Source organism: Protomyctophum parallelum (assembly GCF_964188405.1).
Source record: "Protomyctophum parallelum genome assembly, chromosome: 5".
NCBI lineage: Eukaryota > Metazoa > Chordata > Actinopteri > Myctophiformes > Myctophidae > Protomyctophum > Protomyctophum parallelum.
The window spans coordinates 26,622,865-26,638,148 of record NC_139702.1 but is presented as its reverse complement, the minus strand read 5'-3'; the positions used below and the strand labels follow the sequence as shown (position 1 = coordinate 26,638,148).

The 15,284-nt window shown below is 42.8% G+C and overlaps 1 protein-coding gene across 1 annotated transcript; it reads right to left on the bottom strand.

The window, feature by feature from the left end:
* Positions 1–8,981: 8,981 nt before the first annotated feature.
* On the bottom strand, positions 8,982–13,744 carry atpv0e2 (ATPase H+ transporting V0 subunit e2). The gene is made up of 4 exons (XM_083765137.1): positions 13,567–13,744; positions 12,120–12,167; positions 9,942–10,042; positions 8,982–9,231 (listed from the first exon to the last, which is right to left on the bottom strand). The coding sequence occupies exons 1-3, from the start codon at positions 13,668–13,670 to the stop codon at positions 9,949–9,951; spliced, it is 246 nt and encodes an 81-aa protein (XP_083621263.1). The 5' UTR covers positions 13,671–13,744; the 3' UTR covers positions 8,982–9,231; positions 9,942–9,948.
* Positions 13,745–15,284: the final 1,540 nt, after the last annotated feature.

The window sequence follows — 15,284 nt, the reverse complement described above, 5'->3', positions numbered from 1 at the left end:
GCTCCAGACATAAATATCTGACTCTGGTGAAAACCACATTAGGTTTAGGGTTACATGCCCAACATCACTTGCCCAGCATCTCAGGATTGGTCGTCTTTCACCACTGCTATTCAGGCTTTATCGCTGCTATTCCACAGCTTTCATGATTTGAGGATTTGTATCATTGTCGACAGCTTTGTATTTGAAGTTATGTTTGTAAATTTGTTGTTAATTTCACAGTCCAAAGATCCATTTCATTTTAAATACCAAAACTTTGTTATATTGTTTTACTTTTTAATCTGTAATCTTCCTTTTCTTTTGCTCTTTCCCCTTCCTTCCACTCCATCCCTCTCTTTCTCTGCCCTTATTAAACAAGAACGATCTGTGGGACACAGCTGGAGGAGATGAACTCAGGCAGGGGAAGTATTAAGTTCCTAATGTGCAGCATTTATTGGGGGGCCGCGCTAGCCCCTCCAACCTCTGGCTTTCAAGAAATGACATCATGTGGTGCCCCTCACTTCACACAAGTGTGATTTTATTACACAGAGGCTGACTTTTTCCACCCTGCTTTCTAGCACACAGCACTGTTTTTCACATTTCTAGTATAGCAGACAGGAGTGGGGGGGAAAAAAACAGGCAACACCTACCTGTTTCCCATGCAGCGCTGGGATATACGGCAGGCAGCCCTCCTCCTTTGATAGCTCGGCTCTCGAGTTGTAACAGGCGATGTTCTGACAGAATTGCCCGCTGCCAGACTCCTGAGCCCAGGGGAGTGGAGACTTTTGAAGTACCACCAGCAAGCTCTCAGAATCCCTGCCGTGATGTGTGTGTCTTTGTGGCGAGGTGTTCCATCAGTGCACTATACCGTATTCCTACCTACAAAGCAGCAATAGATATCCTATCAGTGGTGTGTTTCCATGTGAATCACCTGTGTGTGTGTGTGTGTGTGTGTGTGTGTGTGTGTGTGTGTGTGTGTGTACCTGAGCCATTGTGTGCGTGTGTGCGCGTGTGTGTGTGTGTGTACCTGAGCCATTGTGTGTGTGTGTGTGTGTGTGTGTGTGTGTGTGTGTGTGTGTGTGTGTGTGAGAGAGAGAGAGAGAGAGAGAGCGTTGCGTGATAATCATCCCTGTCGCTAATCGCCACGGTAACATGATCAAGTTCCTTCATCAAGGGCCCCCTCCCTCTTTACAGTACAGTTTAGTACTCTCCATTACATTACATTCTCTCTCTCTCTCTCACTCACTCACTCACTTTTATCACACACACACTTTTATTAAACGGAATTCGCATTAGGGTGTTTTGAGGAGGGGCTTTCTGTTGTCCTAAACCTACATGTGTGCATAAGATAGCAATTATAGGGAAAGCGCATCAACACGCCTACAGACACACCTCCACCCGCAAATATCGGCATAATGTAGGCTACAGTGGGTATAGTGGCCGCAAGATACCATTTACGAATAGTGGAAGCTCCTAAATGTGTAATTCACGGATGATAGTTAATGCTTGCGGGTAAGGCATGGCATACGATATAATTTAGGGCTCCATCTTGCGGCAGGAGCCTTAGCTGTATTTTGCGTGTCTTAAGTACCAGGTCTTATTACTTAACTTAAGACCTGGAGGCGTGGTCAATGCTCTTTGGCCACTCAGAATAGCCAAATGGCATTGATCCAGGTCTTAAGTTAAGTAATAAGACCTGGTACTTAAGACATGCAAAATACAGCCCGATATTTGTGGATTTAGTATTGCGTAAAAAAAATCACACCCACGTGAAGTGAGTGTTGCAACTCCGTGTGGGGGTTCCCGGTGTGGGGGGGGGGGGGGGGTATCAAGCGAAAACAGAAGTTCGGGAAATCGGATTAATTAAACAGACTTGCACTGAACTATGCACAAGTATCAGTGTTACTGATTATGGGGCATTTTACATTATTTAAATCCATTACATAGGCTATTTCCTGCGTAATGGGGTGATGAAACTGAACGAGGAAATCGTGCACGATGTGCCTTGGCACAAATCTAATAACTTCTTTGACTCATTGACTAGACAATTAAACACAATGAGCACACAGAATTGACACAATCACAAAGATTTTTGGCGAAATTAAGACGAGAACGAGACCTCTGAGCTGCAGTGAATGTTCTGCGTTGAGGCAGCTCCAAATCAGGAGCCATTCGGGGTGGTTTGAAGAGGCACTTTCCGTTGTCTTAAACCTGTGTGCATAAGATAGCAAATATAGGGAAAGCGCATCAACACGCCTACAGATATAGGAGTCGGCTAAATGAATAGTGGGTTGAGTGGCCGCAAGATACCATTAACGCATAGTGGAAGCTCCTAAATTCCATAATTCTAAAGCTTATTACTTGCGGATAAAGCATGGCACAAGATGGAGCCCATAGTGTTTTATATTTGTTGAGGATAATGTATTTTGGGGTTCTTTTTTATGCTATGTTGATGAATTGAATACATACTGTAGAACCCCAATGGAAACAAGTCCATAGGACTTCTGTGTGTTATCCGTTTAACCCAAATGTCTGACTGTACCCCACGCTGTTTACATTCTGTTTAATAAAGCATTCAATCTATCAAACCTGCGCCCGCTTCAGTGTCTGCGCATAGGTCTGTCTGTATACATGCATGTTTATATTGAATTACAACAACTGCAGTCATAGGATAACGCATTATATAACTAATGCATAATGTCATGAAATATTACTTTATGAGTATATAATGCATTACTACAAATTGGGTCATATTATTATGGTTATTACTATGACAAGTAAAATTGTTTAACCCGTTAAAAACCGGGAAAGCATCTGTTTGTTTTTTTCGAACATTGGTTCATTTAGAACATTGGTTTAGAACTGTGTTTCTCAAAAATACAAGCTTGTACTGTACGTGTGCTACTTTTGAAAAAAAATTTAAATCTTGAAAATGTTTTGAACATTTTCAGAGGGAGGTCCGCGGCCAAATAAATAAATAATAATTTTGGGGGTCCTTGACATGAAAAAGTTTGAGAACCACAGATTTAGAAGGCATAATCGGTCTCAGGTCTAAATGGGTTAAGAAACTGTTATTTGAACATTATTGTGACAATGCACTGTGGTCACCATTCGCTACCTAGCTCAGGGGTTCTCAACCTGTGGGTCGCAACCCCTCGGGGGGTCGCCAAATTATTTTGGGGGGGTCCCCAAATTATTTTCCAAAAAAAAGAAAAGAAAATGAATGGCTGGAAAAAGGAAATGAAGAGTTTACATTATAGTACATGCATACACCTTCCCTAATGTATATCTGGTTTCAGTATTTATTTATGGTGTATATTGTCTCTATTATTAAGGTTATTGTAGCAGTCAATATTGGGGGTCGGGAGGGGGCGGGGCGAGGGTCCCGACACATTGCCAAAGCATTTCCGGGGGTCCCCGGCCAAAAACGTTGAGAACCCCTGACCTAGCTGACGGGCGCTGTCGCTTCTGAGTTGTTTGGGCCCCCAGGGGTCTATACTTAGTCGGGGCTCCTGTCCTATTTTAGCGGGTCTAGCAGGGGGTCCCCAAATTATTTTATGGGGTCCCCAGATGATTAATGTGCAATGTTGTTTTCTCACTCAAACACTATGTTTACAGGGTATCTGCACATTTCTAAAGTTACAATACAAATACTTTCAAGACCTTGAAAGAAAATCACACCCGTGGTGCAACTCCCCCCTCCTCTCTCTCTCTCTCATTAGCAGGCAACATTGCAGCACTATCTCTCTCTCTCTGTTTCTGGCAAACAGCGCCCCTACTGGTACTAATAGTCATACCACTGGTGCTCATAGTCACATAGGTGAACCTTAGAATATATATGAATAGAGACGGCACCCAGAGGAAACCCTGAGGCGAAATGGACATAGTGGTCGAATTTGGTATTGCAGCGTGGGCCCAAACACATGAACGCGCTGGTCCGTTGACTATCATTGTGCACGTTCACGATGGACACACGCTCGTGCGCGTTCGTGCATGTTCAACGGCAGCGCGTTCATGTGTTTGGGCCCAAACACTATTGCAATACATCCTAGAATGCACTCTGTTCCTACCCGGAAGGAGGAGTGAAATCGCCTCATGCGCTTTTGAGCAACTTAATGCAAGTGGATGGAAGGAGAACTCGGATGCCATCTCTATTCATATATACTCTAAGAGGTGAACACATAGGTGAACACGGACAAAGCTGTTCCTTGGAGTGGTTGCACCACTCAAAAAGGTTAAGCATCAAAGGCCTATAGTCACAGGCCTTGCATGGTCACAGAGCAGGGAAGTCATACCAGACATAGCAGTTTTGTTTATTGGGGCTTTCACATATTAAGACATGTAACCTCTATTATATATTATACATTTATTTCACACCGACACAAGAGCCTCATCCAGTGTCACGTGCCGGAAACAGCCGACCGACAAGTGATTAGGGTTGGGATCGTTTAGTATTTTAAACGATTCCGGACGGTTCCTTAACGATTCCCTCTTAATGGTCCATTAAACTATTCCTATTGGGGGTTCTAAATGGACCCTCACAGGTCTGTAACTCTGAGTGTCCAAATGGAAACAAATGGACTCTTACGGGTCCATTTGGTTCCATTTGTACACTCTCCTTTGAAATAAAAGAGGTATGAGAACCACCGGTATTGTAATTGTACAGCAGACGCGAAGTCCGCATACCAGATCTGCCAGTGTGATAAAAAACGGTTCCGGGAACAGTTACAAATGTGATGGAACCGATTCCGGTTCCACAATGTTTGATCCGGTCCCTCCGGTTCCGGATCCCAACCCTATACAAGCGATGTGACACGTTGTGAGCTTGTAGATCTGATATCTCCAGCGAGGGACACCGACCGCCGTGCGACAACAGAGTATAAATTAGGCAAACAGTCAAAACCTCAGAATCCTTTCAGTTCCAGCACCACAAACACTCACATCTATGTGGATATCGTTTTTGTTACCATGGTGATCATAAAGTTTGAACCTCCGCTCCGTGGAGTCAGACATATAAGAAAAAACAAACATATCAAATGCAAACAGGAAGTTTACACAGGGTCCCACGTTTTTTTTTCCCCAAGCTTGTTTAACGGCCTATGGATTTGTAAAAAACACGCTATGCATTCCTGTTCTACAGCCGTTTCAAGCTGACCTCCTGTGCAATGATAACATCCCACCACCACAGCTATGGAGAATTTATATATAAAACAAACAGATTAAATCTGTTCTTTTTGGCGAGCGACACCGCTAAAAACAACAACGTATAAATTAGGCTTAAAGGAAAGATACAACATAATTTGGTCTTTCTAAAAGTAGCTGTATATATATATCGATTTGGATTATTTTTGGCTGAAGCAAAATGAGTCTTGGAGAGGTAAGGGGTGTTGAGGTGGGGTTGAGGGGTTTTAGGGAACTAGTCTAGTTGAATACATGAACAGTCGACCCCAAATACAATCACCCCGGGTCGAATCCAGTGGTCGGTACCGCAACGATTTACCATTCTGTCCCCCAACAGGACATTACTCGAACGGCACCGAGTCATCTGAAGCGGACTTTCAGCCACGAGTGGCCACGAGTGTGTGTTCCGGGCGAGTGTTCTGCACCGGATGTTTTGGTAAAAAAAAAATGGGGACGGACGTGTTTTGGGGGGCGAGCGTTCCTGTTACCGTCTATGAGTGGTAGTGGTTGGAGCTGCTCTAGGATCAGCTGAGCCGCCTAGAGAGCATCAGGAAAACAAAAGCTGGTCAAACTGAAACCAGACCACGGGACAACTTCATATCATAGATATACAGTATATATACAGTATATATATTTCTTTTGTTGTCGAGGCAGTTCAGCAATATCACCGGCTAGCAGGGACTGATTTACAACTATAACTAGCCTTTAGGGCAAAATGTTATGTGTTATTTCATATAATGAGGTACGAGGGACACAACATACTGTACAATTTAGTGGATGATTGTACCTTTTAAGCACCATACGGTGCCAAGACTTTAGGCCTCTGCAGACGGGGAGCAACTGACAGTGACATATAATTCATTTCCAATGGTAGAGAGGCACGGGCAATCTGACAGGCAGAGCAACATGTGGGGAACACTGGTGTGAAACCGTCACGTTTGTGCTCGTTTCAGACACACACACACACACACACACAGACGAGAGCTGAATTGTGGTGAACCTTTTTTTGCACGTGATGGTCAGGACATGAGTTGACAGCGCTGAAGCAGGTGTACCGTGCCGTCTGTATGGCGTGTATTATCGTGTTACATTTGTATGCAGTGTTGATGAATTGAATGCACGGGACCACAACCACAAGGGAAACAAGTCCCCAGAACATTTTTGTTATCCCTTTAGCCTTAATGTCTTACTCTACCACAGTGCCGTTTAAGACTAATGAAGTATTCAATCAATCAATCAATCAATCAATCAATCAAAGCACAGTGCGACCCACCGCTGATCCAAACCAGGCATCGTTGATCCCCATCTGTAGAGCCCTTATTAGTATTGGGTATAGCTCCCCTGGGGGACCTACACCCCTAAAACTGGGTGTTCTACAGCCATAACAACTCACTCACTCAAATACACAGGACCACGACACAAAATGTATGACATTAAAAATATATACTTTTTGGCCAGTACTGCAGTGCCCATGCTCACCCTATAATACTGACGTGTAGACAAACAATCACGGTTGAATATGTACAAACCGACCGCACTATGACGCACACCCATAGCGTAACTGTAAACAAACGCGCAACAACGCTCCGCACAAGATTTGATCACCAGCGAGGATTAAGAGATCACCATGGCAACGAGGAGGAACTCCACAATCGTAGGATTGCTTGTGTTGTGGGAAAGTGAAAGAGGTTTCTCATTCTGAAGATGTTTCAAGTGGTCTCTAGAGTGGAGAGGAAAGTCCTTTTACAATTTACACTACAGGGAAATTCTCATGGCAGGTGTACTAACGTGAATACACGCACGCACGCACGCACGCACGCACGCACGCACGCACGCACGCACACACACACACACACACACACACACACACACACACACACACACACACACACACACACACACACACACACACACACACACACACACACACACACACAATATATATAACAATAACTATGCAGCAAAAATGAGTTGACATACTGTAAGCTAATTACAGTTCAATTATTCATGTAGTCTTCTGATCAAAATAAATACACTTAAAACACTCACAAAATGCACATTCCCTGATGACAGCAACATATATACTGTAGGTAAAATGTAAACAATATAACGAAATCTAAAATAAATAGGATTGCATTGCTTTTCAGCTACAGCTACAAATGAATGATGAACATGTACAGTACACTAACAGAATACCAAGTCTGTTGATCATTTAGGCCTGACGTCGAAATAAAATAAAAAAGTCATCTGAAAGAATAAATATTCAAAGATTTGTGCCGCATTTTCACGATTTTTCTAAAATAGCAGACCTACAAGCTTGTAGTGCGCCACTCGGTGGCGCGCTATGAGCTTGTAGATCTGCTATTTTTCAATAGCTAAAGTATAACATAATGCTTAGTTAAAACACCAAAAGGGGTTCCCACCCAGAATCGGTTGGGATATGGCAAAGTCTTGCCCGAACAATTCAGTTTCACACCCAAATCAGCAGCCAGAGAGCAAGGACTGATAACAAGATGTTATTATAAGCTAAATATAATCAATTGTGAGACATACCGTGGGCCGCCAGGTTTTTACAGACGGTGTACGTGCTTGTTTAGATGCAACTTCTACCATTACAAAGATGGAGACTAAAATCATGTAATTATGAGTCACTAAAGTTGAGATATAGGTGAACTCGAACTCCCTTGACATGAGGATTGCATAATACTGTAGGTGTCTGTAGTTTCTTGTTCAGGCTGCTGTTTTCAACATATTCGTTTGTGTATTTGCCTTTGATGTTTTCACTGCCGTTCTGTAGATTTCTACTTAGTTTAGATTAACTAACTCATGTCAATATAAGTAGATTTTTGTACAGGTGACGGACTGGGGTGCTCGTTACGATCATCACCCTTTTATAAACCATGACCCAGGTAGTTCTACTGTTCAGTGACAGTGACAAGGAAAGTTTTATCCTTTAGTTTTGCCTTTCTACACATTGCATAAATCTGAACAATACTCGAGAGTCTGACAGTGTTGCGGTGCGACACATTGTTAGCTTGAAAATCGGTTGTTTTGGGCAAACTTCACCACTGTGCATGCAGTATAGTGGAGTGAAGTACAAATTAATCTTAAGAGTATTGTCAGCAATTACCTAAGTGTATAGAAACCTTATATTCATCTGGATCTGCGACAACCAGCACCGTCCTCACCAATCCAGGAGAGCATTCTTTCAAGCTTGATTTGTCAAGCGTGGTGCCAAAGAAATAGCAAAACAATGCGTCATGTTGCCTACGTATATATCAGGCCTTAGCGTCTTCTGGAGCACAAGACTTTACCATACCTACAGTAACTGGTTAATGAACCGTCTACATGTCTCTCAATAACAATAACAAAAAAGAATTGTTTGCCTCAATAACTAATATTGATATGACATGATGAAGCCATAGCACTTGTACTCAAAACGGCCAACTATGAAATGATTTATATTCTATTCTACAAGGTCAAATAGTGTGTGTGCATTTTTTAAAGGAAATAGAATGAACTATGTGTTTGTTATGAGTCACCTCATAACAGACTTTATAAATTACTATTTAGCATACATTATCCTAAATATTCACAAAGGTTTCCTTGGGGAGGAAAAAGGTGACCGTCTTGTCTGTTCTGTCATCGTCTGACTGACCATTAAGCCAGCCTAACAGTGAACATTAACCACTTAAACCATCTATACTTAGTAAACTGAACATGAGTTGGCTATGTCTTCTCTCCCCCCCCCCCCCCCCCCCCATACATCAATCGCTTTGGCCCCAACAAATAGCCAATGTACAAGCTCACAATGAATCGCAGGGCGACGCATTGTGAGCTTGTAAGATCTGCTATTTCAGGCAGAAGTTTCGCCCCAGAACAGGGTTCAAGTGGTTAAGCCAACCTAATAGTGACCATTAGGCCAGCCTAATGGTCACCATAATAACAAAACATAATGAGGAAATGGAGGCAGTGAGGGTCAGAGATCAGGGTTTAGGAGTCATGTTGAACCTTAATCCAGCAACCAGGATGGAATGACACAAGACATGTTCCCCACATAACACCATGGTCCTCCTGGAAGACAGACAGACAGACAGACAGACAGACAGACAGACAGACAGACAGACAGACAGAGAAAAAGATAGGGAGAGAGGGAGGGAGAGATTTACACGTTTAGTTTATCCATTGTAACTTATAACAAGCACAAGAAAATAAATATCACTGGGATTAAAGTCAAAGATGCATTGCCCTCAGTACCCTCATAACAAACTACTTCTCCAGAGTGAGTGACACCCACAGCCCAACACCAGAGGGAGCGACCGTGATCTGGTACCACCCAGATATAGAACAAACATGGACATGTTCTCATTCTACTGCTCTGCCACCGGAATGTGGAATGCCCTGACCAGTGTTTCCATTATCGTTGCTGTCGGGAGGAACCAATTTTGAGGTTTTCTTTTGTTTTTTTTGCATAAATCATCGCTATTGAAATATTATTGAAATAACACGTCTGTGTGTTATTTTAAAGTAGTAAAAAAAAACTCATAACTTCATTGGACCCTCAAACTATCTGCTAAAGCAACTAACTCCACCACCTCTTCCCCTCTCATGCAAGTAATGGATAATATATAGTCATAACACCAACTTTGATGAGGCACTATTGCTTTGTTTTCAAAATCCGAGACAAAGAGTTCTTATAATTGTCACAGGGTCCCCCACAGCTCTGAACACAATAACATAATGATGTAATTATGAAGTTCCCTTTTGTATTGAAGAGAACTCACCTGTGTTTTACTCCCAGAAGTAGAGCAGATACCATATGGTCTCGTTCTTCAGCTGAGGTCCAAACAGAGGGTTGGTCTGGGCCAGGATAGCTATCAACCAGCTGTCGGAGACAGAGACGGAGACAGAGAGAGAGGGAGAGGGAGAGAGTGAGACAGACAGAGCGAAAGAAAAGCAAGCAAGAGAGCAGGGCAGAGAGGGAGAGAGAGAGAGAGAGAGAGAGAGAGAGTGAGAATACATATAACGTTGCTGTCGGGCACGAGCAGAATCTGTAACGGACCCCGGGACAAAAAAGGGTTTTATTTTGAAAGGTGCAGGAACGAAGAAATTAAATGCGGTTTCGAGCTTGAGGATCTGCTACTTTTGCTACTTTATTTATTTGAATCCTGAAAAGTAGGCTAACTGTTTTGGACATATAGGCTGTACTGTATGAGGTTTAAAGCCAACGGAAACGATAAGTTAAATAAACAAAGTATTTTGTCAACTGAAGCATATTGTATAATCTGTGCCTTAAGTCAAATAAGTATACGTATACGTAGCTGCTTGAGTATTAAATCAAACCATTCTATTATAGCTTCACAATACTGACAGTGACAGATTGCTCCGATCACAACATTACATGTAGGGCTAGAAACTAGTGGTGCAACTCCCCATCTCCTCTCTCTCTCTCTATCTCTCTCTCTCATTAGCAGGCAACAGTGCAGCACTGTCTCTCTCTCTCTGTTTCTGGCAAACAGCGCCCCTACTGGTGCTCATTATGGTGCTCATTAACACATACATAGGTGAACACATAGGTCATAGGTGAACCAAGGGGCCAGCTAGGCACTCCAATGTTGAAGCGCTGGGTAAGAGGTGGTGGTAAGAGGAAGGACTACAGGCGGACCCGTGGATTCTTGACGAGGAAACCCCGTGCAACCGAGCGCTCAATGTTAAAGCCCAGCTGCCCTTCCGCATTTGGGCACCAAAATGTGGTGCCCAAATTCTGAATCGGCGAAAAAAGGCGGAAGTAGACGGTCCTTCCGGGTGCTTCAAAACGCCACTGAGCAACTTCCACTGACATGAATAGCGGAGGGGGCAGAGCTTCGCGCCAGATCAGTCTCTATCCTTTTAATACTCTATGAGGTGAACACATAGGCGGACACGGACATTGCTGTTCCTTGGAGTGGTTGCACCACTCAAAAACGATTGTGTAGCTCTAGCATTTTGTTGCTGTTGGGTGTTTTCTCATAAATCAATCATTGCCCTACTTGATCACACTACAGCGTCACACAAAAGCGCCGCGAAGCGGTTCGAGCTTGCATGTGATCTGACTGCTACCGTTGATGCTTTTGAAAAGTAACAGTTTTTGACACGAGGTTTTCACCCTCAGAGACGGAGGGTATATCAGGTAGTAGGTAGGTACCGTCGCCCGTAATCCATCTCACCCTCGCTTTTTACCGCCCACCTCACACCGACCGCTCGGTGCGGCGGTTCTTGCATTCTTTATTTTGTTTTACTGAGAATAAGGTTAGAAATATATGTTTAGGGTTAGGCATAGTTTTACTGGGGTTAAGTTTGGGGATAGGGTTAGGTTTAGGCATAGTTTTACTGAGGTTAAGGGTTAGGAATAACGTTAGGTTTAACCGTTCAAGTGTGAGGCTGTCAGTGCATCAGTGTTGATTTCACAGACCTATGACGAAAGATGTTCGTCGACTGGCTTTTTCCACTGACAAAAACGAAATAAACAAACGAAATAATTAAGCTCACAACGGTCACATCACACATTGTGAGCTTGTAGATCGGCTAATTTCAGCATGCTAACCAAGAGTAGGATCAGTCTTTACGATGCCAATCAACTGTAGATTTAGTCTAGTATAAGCTTATGATATTTAGTCGACTAAAACTACACTAATAAAAAAACATTTCAGATGATGAAAATACGACTAAAACTAACAGAAACAGTCTGAGGCTGAGCAGTTCCGCCGGCTGTACTCCCGCAGGGCGAGTTGGTAAATGGGCGACTCGTTTGGTATCAGACAAAGTGGTCAGTTCAGCATCAGTTCAGTGTGTGTTCTGTTCAGTGTGTCATGTCATTGTATACTGTATTTATTCGTTCAGGTTGTTTTGACGTATACACACACACAGTTCATATACTGTTGCCAACACAAACAAGAGGACCGGGGACAAACATTTATACTCACAACAGGTAGCAGCAGACTGCTGTTAGTATTAAACTGGTGATGATGACCCTGTGAGGAGAAAAACACAACCGGTCAGTCCTACACACACACACAAACACACACACACACACACACACACACACACACACACACACACACGCACACGCGCACACACACACCACACACACACACACACACACACACACACACACACACACACACACACACACACACACAACTCCATCTCACTGAATTAGAATATTTTGTAGAAGTTCGTTTTCTTCTGTAATAAAATTCAAAAAGTTAAACTTTCATATATTCTCAATTAATTGTGCATAAAGTGAAGTATTTAAAACCTTTTTTTCCCCGTTTTAATCTTGATGATTATGGCGTACAGCTCATGAAAATCTAAAAATCCTATCTCAATTGATTAGAATATTTTACGAGACCACAGAAAGAAATGTTTTTTTAACGAGAAATGTCGACCATCTGAAACGTATATTAATGTATGCAGTTAATACTTGGTCTGGGCTACTTTTGAAGAAATTATTTCATCAATGGGGCGTGGCATGGAGGTGATCAGCCTGTGGCACTGTTGAGGTGTTATGGAAGCCCAGGTTTGCTTCGATAACATCCGTAATTGAATGTGTATTGTTCAGTCTCATGTCACACATTCCTCTTCTTGACAATACAACCTAGATTCTCTGTGGGGTTCAGGTCAGGCCAGTTGACTGGTCAGTTAAGCACAGTAACACCATGGTCAGTACACCAGTTACTAGTAGTTTTGGCTCTGTGGGCATGCAGCAGCATTTGCCAAATCTAGCTGGGAAAGAAAATTAGCATCTCCATGAAGCTTGTCAACATACTGAAACCATTGTTAAGTTTTTCACTGTCAGTGGACCAACACCATGCAGATAACATTGCCTAAATCATCACTGTGTTTTGTCATGTCTCAACACAACCATCTATTATGATATTTGACAGCACTGTGTGCCTCCGTACATTGACAAGCTTTATGTTGATGCTGATTTTCCTTTTCCAGCAGCACTTGGCACCTGCCCACAGAGCCAAAACTACACGGTGATGATTTAGGCCATGTTATATGTGCATAGTGTTGGTCCACTGACAGTGAAAAACTTAACAACGGTTTTGAGCGATATCGTCAGAATCGGGGAAAAAGATCTTGGGCTAGGTGTTCTCGGTGATGTTGATGATGATGTGAAGGATGAGGCGCAGCACGGTCGGGGCCCTAACGTCGTGACATCAATCCAACCCTACTACATCGTACAACCCGAATATTTATTTTCAATAAACCAATGCTCACAAAATATATCCACTGTTTAGCAATGAACATAATAATGCATAATATAATATAACGCAAAAACGTCACGTATAAACAGTAAAAAAAAAGGCCGCACAATCAATTCAATGACCGCAATGTTGTAACGGTATAGTTTACGGTACCTACCCCCGGTTGGGTCCTTTAGGCACTAGAAAAGGGGCCACGACGCCCACCAGGCCCCATAACGTCGTGAAACAGATCATCGGTAGGGCAAACGAGTGATAAACCATCGTTTCGCTTGGTTAAATATCCGTAATATCGGTGAAATGGTGCAAACTTGTCTCCCTCAAACGCACAGCATCAATGGCTCCTGTATCATCTGTGCGGCTCTCCCCGCATGTCCCGCCCACACAACAGATACATGTATCCGATTGGCTCACAGCGTCTGTGTAGCTTCCACTGATTGGTTCCCACAGATGTCGTTCAGTATTATTAATACCGAATGGTTCAAAGGAGGAAGGATGTAAAACCTGCATCACGACAGGTTGTTGTGGGCTTATAGTTCGTTGGCTAAAATCCTGCCTTGGAGCTTTGCTTCTCTCTGTCTGTGCTACTGATTAGCTACACAAAAACAAAAAAAAACCCTATTGTATTGATTGATTGATTGATTGAAATATTTATTAACAGTTTGCAGAATTACAGTACATTTCAAGCATAAACTCAATACAAAGACTGTTAACTGTGAGTGGACAACCCAATTAAGCATTACACAAGAGGGTCCACCTTGTTCAATTCGTCAAAACATTTAGAGACGTACAAATATACACTTCAAAGAACAGAACAGGAATTCATCAAACTGTCATTGATCTCATTCTGACCTCGGACAAATCCAGAATCTCCAAGAAAGGGGTTATTGTATGTGGGCTTAGTGATCATTTTATAATTTTCTGTACCCGCAAAAAACAAAAACTTAAGTTTGACTGTCACAAAACAGTCATATCTAGGGACCTCAAAACCTATTTAACCATGAACTGGAGAGTCTGGATTGGTCCGATGAGCTCAGAAGCTCACTAGTCGAAGAAGCATGGCTTGGCTTTAAAACCAAATTTACATCAGTACTAAACAACATGGCTCCTCTGAGAACCATCAGGGTCAAAACCCGCTCGGAGCCATGGATGAATTCGGACATACTGACTGCAATGAAAGCCAGAGACAACAAATGCTCTGAACTTATCAAATGCAAGTCCAAGCTAGCCAAGCGCAAGCGCTTCGACAGTGATCTCCAAACCAAACTGGGCATCCTAAAAACCCAATGTAACAAGCTAAGAAACAGTGTAATTGCCATGACCAAATCAGCCATAAGTAAGTTTATCAATGATAAAGCCGAGGAAAACAAAAACAATCCTCGGGAGCTCTGGAAGCTACTAAACAACCAACTAGGCTGTGGTCAGAAACTAAAAACCAGGTTTACAAACATAAACATAAAATCGAATGGCAACCTCACCTCATCACTGACAAGCTTGATGTAGCCAACCACTTGAACATCTTCTTTACAGTACAAACATTGCAACAATGCTGGTTAACAAACTGCCCTCCCACTCCGGGCGTTTTGGTGTAGAGCACATCAAAGCCTTCTACAAAAACCTAGGTGTTTGTAAAGATGATTTTGAAATGGCAATGGTAACAACTGAGGAGGTACTTAAAAAACGGAGTGCCCTCCAGGCTCCAACCCCACAAGGCCACTGGCCATGACAATATTCCCTCCAAATTTCTCAGAGACTCAGCCATTTCCATAGCTCCAGTCATCACCCACATAGTAAACCTCTCCATCAAACAGGGACAGGTCCCCCAAGATTTTAAACTGGCCAAAGTAACCCCCCTGTACAAAAAATGGAGTAAATTAG

Bases quoted from the DNA above. Each gene is read 5' to 3' on its own strand.
- atpv0e2 (XM_083765137.1), bottom strand. From the start codon at position 13,670: ATGGTTTATCACTCGTTTGCCCTACCGATGATCTGTTTCACGACGTTA. The intron at 12,168-13,566 runs GTAGGTACCGTA...TTCTCCTCACAG, and splicing joins CCTAAAGGACCCAACCGGGG to GGTCATCATCACCAGTTTAA. The intron at 10,043-12,119 runs GTGAGTATAAAT...TGTCTCCGACAG, and splicing joins GCAGTCTGCTGCTACCTGTT to CTGGTTGATAGCTATCCTGG.